The sequence below is a fragment of the Cynara cardunculus genome (assembly GCF_001531365.2).
Source record: "Cynara cardunculus var. scolymus isolate 2C chromosome LG 1, CcrdV1, whole genome shotgun sequence".
Taxonomy (NCBI): domain Eukaryota; kingdom Viridiplantae; phylum Streptophyta; class Magnoliopsida; order Asterales; family Asteraceae; genus Cynara; species Cynara cardunculus.
In genome coordinates, this window is record NC_037528.1 from 12318993 (window position 1) to 12326102 (window position 7110).

General features: G+C 30.7%; 1 protein-coding gene across 1 annotated transcript; it reads left to right on the top strand.

Annotated features, from left to right (window-relative positions):
- The first annotated feature begins 785 nt into the window (after nucleotides 1-785).
- On the top strand, nucleotides 786-5381 carry LOC112512116 (alpha-dioxygenase 1-like). Its single transcript, XM_025117940.1, has 10 exons — nucleotides 786-840; nucleotides 1068-1334; nucleotides 2612-2761; nucleotides 2867-3000; nucleotides 3170-3383; nucleotides 3467-3612; nucleotides 3708-3935; nucleotides 4202-4404; nucleotides 4628-4871; nucleotides 4966-5381. The coding sequence occupies exons 1-10, from the start codon at nucleotides 811-813 to the stop codon at nucleotides 5189-5191; spliced, it is 1842 nt and encodes a 613-aa protein (XP_024973708.1). The 5' UTR covers nucleotides 786-810; the 3' UTR covers nucleotides 5192-5381.
- Nucleotides 5382-7110: the final 1729 nt, after the last annotated feature.

The following is a 7110-nucleotide window of genomic DNA, read 5'->3' on the forward strand; positions in this document are numbered from 1 at the left end:
TATATATATATATATATATATATATATATATATATATATATATATATATACACACACGTATATCAGTTAAAAAAATGAAAAGAAAATATGATTAGAACCAAATGATTGAATTGTTTGGGGTGAAAATGCACCGCATGTGAATTAGTACCAAGTGGTTGAATAATGCTTATAAATGTCTACATCTTACTTTTTATCTTTTTCTCTTTGTTACCAGCATATTATATATGGCTTTTCACAAAATAGTTACCACCAAAATGAAATGATTTACAAATACAAATAATTATATATATATATATATGATGAATATCAACTTCGATTCAAAAATCTTTCGTTCTTACAAAATCAAGACTCAACTGATATCAACAAAAATGTGTTAGTTGTAATAAAAAGAATACAAAATTCAAGTTATATGTTCTAACTTAGCATCCCATGCACATTGAAGTTATTGTCCACATGAATCCTTTTATTTGTAGCACAATGAAATTTTACACAACGGTGATTTGGTTGTACAATCTCGACTTCAAAACTCACCTTAATTGATTTAAATTCAAGTAATTATGGCTCCTTACTTTTGAACTTGTCAAGGGTCAACTCACAAACGAGTCTTAAGTTCCTACCATCGCCCTCCCTACCTCATCCATCCCCATAATAATTAGTATATAAATACCCCATCTTGGTGTTTGTAGTTAAACCTCATCAATACCAAAACCAACCAACATGATTTCTTCATTCATTTCTTCTGCAATATCTCTTATTCTTTCACCCATCAAACACTTTGTCCATGCCGACTTTCATGATATCTTTCAAAGGATGACACTGATCGACAGGATTCTCTTCTTGGTACGCATCTACCCTGCTAAATATACTCATTTGAACCATAATATATATATATACACACACACACACCCCATTATTCAAATGAGTATATGTGTGTGTGTGTGTATATATATATATAGAGAGAGAGAGAGATGCCTGCATGTTGCTTTTTTGAATTAGTTTTAACTTTTTAACAAAATGATGCATTAATTGTCGTTTCTGATGGGATTCATGAGTGTTTATATATGCAGATCATTCATGGTGTTGATAAGTCAGGGATTGGGTGGCACCGTTTACCGGTGTTCTTGGAACTTATATATTTGGCTATACGCCGGCGTCTTCATGACGAGTACAATTTGGTGAACGTTGGGAAAACTCCGGTGGGGGTCGGGTTCAATGCAAGTGACGTTCCGTTCAGGACAGCTGACGGAAAATTCAATGATCCTGTTGATAAAGGTGTGGGTGGTGAGGGGAGTTTCTTTGGCCGGAACATGCCCCCAGTTGATCAGAAAGACAAGGTATAATGGTGGATGCATGGACTCTATATATCTATTATACGCTTGAATTAATTAAGGACCGGGCAAAGTCATAAAGAGTTTCTTATAACATTAATTGACACTCAATTTTATTAACGCCTTAGTTTAATATAATATGTAAGAATATAAACATGGAACCTCTCGATTTACTCTCCACTCAAGATAGAGATCAAATATTTTAACATATATAATCATGTGGAACTTTAACGCGTCGACCAATAAAGGCTAGACGAACAAAGATATACTAGAGTGTTGAGGGAGGGGAGGGTTAGGCAGACAAAGATGTCCCAAATACTAACTAGATTTGACTTTAATACCATGTGAGAATAATTTGAACCCCAAATTTACTTTTCAAAAGAATTATTCAAGATAAAAGAAATGTTCCAACATATATAAAAAATATATGTGGTTTAAGTCTAGCCGATATGAAACTATAATTAATATAATCGATCAGATTCAGTCTCACAAATATATCAAATCATCATATATGCTATTAATTTGTTATGAACATTAAAAAAACATGTTATAATTTTTTAGAAGAGGAAAAAACCAATAAAAAATACATGTGTATATGTGTGTTCTCGTGTGTGTATATATATACATATACATATATACACACGTATTTTCAATTTTTTTCCACACACTTGAAGCAACTTTGAAAGTTTCATATATAAACATTACTGCTGGAACACCGCATTTTTCATACATGTTAATTCATATTAAAAACATGAAAAACGATTTTATTCACAAAAATAATAGATTACAAACTTAGTTGCAAGATTGTATTATTAATTACTTGATTGTTATTCTTTCAAATTATATGTCCAAGGAGTCTCGATGTAGCATTCTCTTTTATATTTAAATCACACAACAAAATTTTATTAACATTATTATTAGTTTATTCAGGTTATATCGTATTATTTTTAATAGAAGATATGGAATCCAATAAATACGATATATATCCAAGCTGTCAATCTCCACTCAAATGTGGGCATGTGTATTTTAGCTAGATTTGTTTCTAATGTATTGGATGATAGTAACCATTCTAACTACTAAAACCTACTCCACAGCCGAATCAGAAAAATTGGGTGCTATCATATTAATACATACATGTACAAGTGTACATATATACACACACATATATAGTGTGTACTTATTTATATAAGTAGATATTTTTACCTTTTTCAGTAACTATGGAATAACTATTTCGGAAAATAACGTGAGATAAATGCATTAAAGCCCTAATTAATTTTGTGCAGTTATTGAAACCAGACCCAATGGTTGTAGCAACAAAGCTACTAGCACGAAAAGAACTTATAGACACCGGGAAACAATTCAACATGATTGCTGCTTCATGGATTCAGTTCATGATCCATGATTGGATTGACCACCTTGAGTCAACAAAACAGGTTTGATTAATATATATGGGTGATGCATGGATGTTTGTAATCCTTCTAATGTAAAACATAAAATGGCACGATGTACTAACACATGACCATGGATTTATATGGCAGATTGAGCTCAAGGCACCTATAGAAGTAGCAAGTGAATGTCCTCTCAAATCTTTTAAGTTCTACGAGACTAAAGAAGTTCCCACAGGTTCCGATGAGATCAAAAAAGGTCATCTTAACATCAGAACTCCTTGGTGGTATGTGTCTTTTCTTTTGTATTAATTAGTCGCTAGTTATCATATAGTCATCTATGTTAGCTCTATATATCAATATAGGAGATTTAAGTTTGCGTATATAAAAGTCACACAAACATTTAACTAAATACATGGATTATATGAAGTTAAGATTGGGATATAATGCATATAGGGATGGGAGCGCAGTATATGGAACCAATTCGAGTGAATTGAGGCAAGTGAGAACATTCAAAGACGGAAAGCTCAAGATCGCAAAAGACGACCTCCTCCAACATGACAAAGATGGATTGCCAATAGCAGGTGACATTCGTAACAGCTGGATTGGTGTATCAACCTTGCAAGCCCTCTTCATCCACGAACACAATGCAATTTGTGATGCATTAAAGGTAGTTACATACACAAATCCACTCACTTCATATCACTACTAATATTTCCCTCTAGCTTATAATAACTAATGGTAATTCATCAGAATGAATATCAAGACTTGGATGATGAAGATTTATACCGTTACGCTAGACTAGTCACTTCTGCCGTGATTGCTAAGATCCACACAATCGATTGGACCATCGAGCTTCTCAAAACTGATGCCCTTGTTGTTGGAATGAGAGCTAACTGGTAAACTAGTTTGGTTAACTAGCTGATTAATATGATCTTGTGTGTTGATGATATTTTTAAAATTTTCTTGAAAGCTAAATTGCTTAATTGATCAGGTATGGGCTATTGGGAAAAAGATTCAAGGACACATTTGGACACGTTGGGGGAGCCATTTTGGGAGGTCTTGTAGGATTGAAGAAACCCAATAACCATGGGGTGCCCTACTCTTTAACCGAAGAGTTTACAAGTGTTTATAGAATGCATTCTCTTTTACCTGATCAACTCTTCATTAGGGATATTCATTCAACGCCAGGCCCTAACAAGACTCCAAAATTAATCAAAAAGTAAGTCTTTTTGACACCCTTATAACTCGATGTTAAATTAAAAAATTATCTTCATTCTCACAAAATCATATTAAATATCTATACCCATGCCTCGTATTCATAAACCAAAATAATCTTAATCCATTTTGATAATTTCGTAAAGTTTTATCATGGATTGATCATTTGATGATTTGCACTGATAAAACCATCTACGTCAAACTTTTTTGCTCCATGATAGCAGTATCTTTATTGGGTTTTTCTGATCAATACTAATCATAAATTTATAGAGTTGACATGATAAATTTGATTGGGAAGAACGGGGAGAAGGAATTATCAAAAATCGGATTCACGACACAAATGGTATCAATGGGACATCAAGCATGTGGGGCACTTGAGCTATATAATTATCCCACATGGCTCAGGAACATTGTGCCTCAAAACCTTGACGGCACAGATCGTCCTGATCATATCGACTTAGCATCACTTGACAGTAAGTATCATACACTTCATTTTGTTGATGTTGATTTTCATATTGTGAGTCGAGGACGTTGGAATGATGTCCATATTAATATTTTATAAAGAAAACAGTTACAATAATTCGAACAATGGCTTTTATGGTGATTCGGTTTTCCTTTAGGTTTATGTATGTGATAAAAAAATGTTGTGTTGTAATGTGTATGCCCGAATGTTAATCTTAACACATGGTTATGTAGTTTATAGGGACAGGGAGAGGAATGTGCCAAGGTACAATGATTTTCGTAGATCGCTTTTCATGATCCCAATCTCGAAATGGGATGATCTAACGGATGATAAACAAGCAATTGAAATGTTGCATGAAGTGTATGATGATGATGTGGAGCAACTCGACCTATTGGTAGGCATGGCGGCTGAGAAAAAAATCAAAGGGTTTGCCATCAGTGAGACTGCTTTTATTGTTTTCTTGACCATGGCATCAAGGTACAACTCAGCATAAACGAAGAAAAATAGAAAGCAAAATTAAGTAAATTGAACGAATATATTAATTATTGATTGACTTGTGCATGAATTGTAGGAGACTTGAGGCGGATAGATTTTTCACGAGCGATTTTAATGAAGAAGTGTACACTAAAAAAGGGTTTGAGTGGGTGAACACAACAGAAAGTTTGAAGGATGTGTTGTACCGGCATTATCCAGAGATGATTGATCGTTGGATGAACTCGACTAGTGCATTTTCTGTGTGGGATGCTACACCGGAGCCTTATAATCCCATACCAATTTTTTTCCGTATCCCTAAGTAATTCTCCATATTTTGTCTCTTAGCGGAATTGCTATCGACTAAAATAAGCCCCTTGTTAGGACGAAGATCCCTGCTCAAGATATACTTATTGGATATTAATTTACTTTTTACATATGTCTTTTGTAAAAAAAAAATGTTGTATTTGTGTGCCTTATGGTATAAAAAGAATAACCAATTATATTGCACCGTCTTTGGTCAAGTAATATTTATATATATATATATATATGTATATATATATATATATGTATATGTATATATATGTATATGTATATATATGTGTATATATATATATGTATGTATGTGTGTGTATATGTGTGTGTGTGTGTGTGTTTTGGACGGAAATTTGAATATATGACGAGTAAAGTAGCATTGCTGAAAGATTGATTCAAGTACCACGAAGTGAATTAAATATTTGTTATAATCAGTATCTTTGTGAAAACTTTAGCTTTTTATAAATATTCAAATGATACAAAATATGTTATGTTATATGGTCGTTGACCTAAGTTTTTATGAAACGCAATATTTGTGTACATGGTGATGAGTAGATTGATATATTTTGCATCCACAACCAAATATTATGTGTTTATATACATTAACAAGATTTTAATCTTATCATATACACATTTAGAGCATGTTTGTTAGCAGTTTAATGAGTTAACGGGACTCATGGCTTATTCGGTTAATTATACATGACTATTTGGTAGTGACTTAATGATATAGAAAGAAGTTTATTCAATAAGCTTCTATGAATACTTTATACAAAAAGATACGTTTTTTTTTCCAAACTTGTCTCTTCTAGTTAAAAAACACACTCATTTTATATATGAAAAAACTTTTTTAATCTATACAAATAGAATAATCTATACAAACAATTTTATTCATACATGATCTAATAAAAAACCAACTAAACAACCATTAGATATTCTATAGTCTCATAATGAATACTGTTACACTAACAATTAATATTGGTTAAAAAGGGGATGAATAAATATAATAATTTGGGTGTTAAATCAAATCAAAGAAAAAAAAAGTCTTGTTTTTATGGCATAATGTGTTTACCTTCATTTTTTGAATCATCACTTCAAGATAATAAGTAATTGTTTTTTTATTTTAAAAATAATTATTTATAATTTTATTTATATTGCACAAAAAATCCACGATAGTTTCCTTTAGTCTAAATGTTGCCCAAGTCGTCTACTAGAACAATATGAGAAAAGTCAACCTAAACTATTTTTTTAAATAAAAAAACAATTAAACTTTCTTATTTTACGAATAAGTTTTTGAATTATTTTTTTAATAAAAAATTATTAAACTTTTATATTTTAAATAATTAAGATTCTGACTTTTTTTTAAATAAATAAACTATCGAACTTTTACTAATCAATTATTCTAACTTTTTTGGAATAAAAGAATATAGACAACCAATTTTTAAAAGTATGATGATTTATTTATCAAAAAATGTTCAAACACTTAAACAATTAAAATGAAAACATTTAGTGATTTTATCATTTAGAAAGAAAAATTTAATGATTTTTTATTAAAAAAATTGTTTTTAAACTTAATCATTCAAAATAAAAAAATTTAATGAGTCTTTCATTTAAAAAAAGTTAATTTATGAACTAAATCATTCAAAGCAAAAAAGTTTTTGGGTTTTTTTAAATTTTTCGAACAATTATTTAAAAATAATTATAATTCATTACTTTGCTAATTTTTATATATCTATACTATATTATAAAGCATTTGGCTAAAACTCTTAAAAACTCTTAAACTCTTAAAACTCTTAAATCTGTTCATTCCTAAACAATTTCATCCCTATCCGATTTCATCTCATAACTGAATTCGTGTAACTAACTGCAGATAAACACAATCAAATACAAGATAAACATCTAATTTTAAATATAAAAATCTAAAATATAATTA

Excerpts from the sequence above, each read along its gene's own strand:
- LOC112512116 (XM_025117940.1), top strand. The coding sequence starts at position 811 with ATGACACTGATCGACAGGATTCTCTTCTTG. Across the intron at positions 4,405-4,627 it reads CGACTTAGCATCACTTGACA|TTTATAGGGACAGGGAGAGG; the intron begins GTAAGTATCATA and ends ATGGTTATGTAG. Across the intron at positions 4,872-4,965 it reads TTCTTGACCATGGCATCAAG|GAGACTTGAGGCGGATAGAT; the intron begins GTACAACTCAGC and ends CATGAATTGTAG.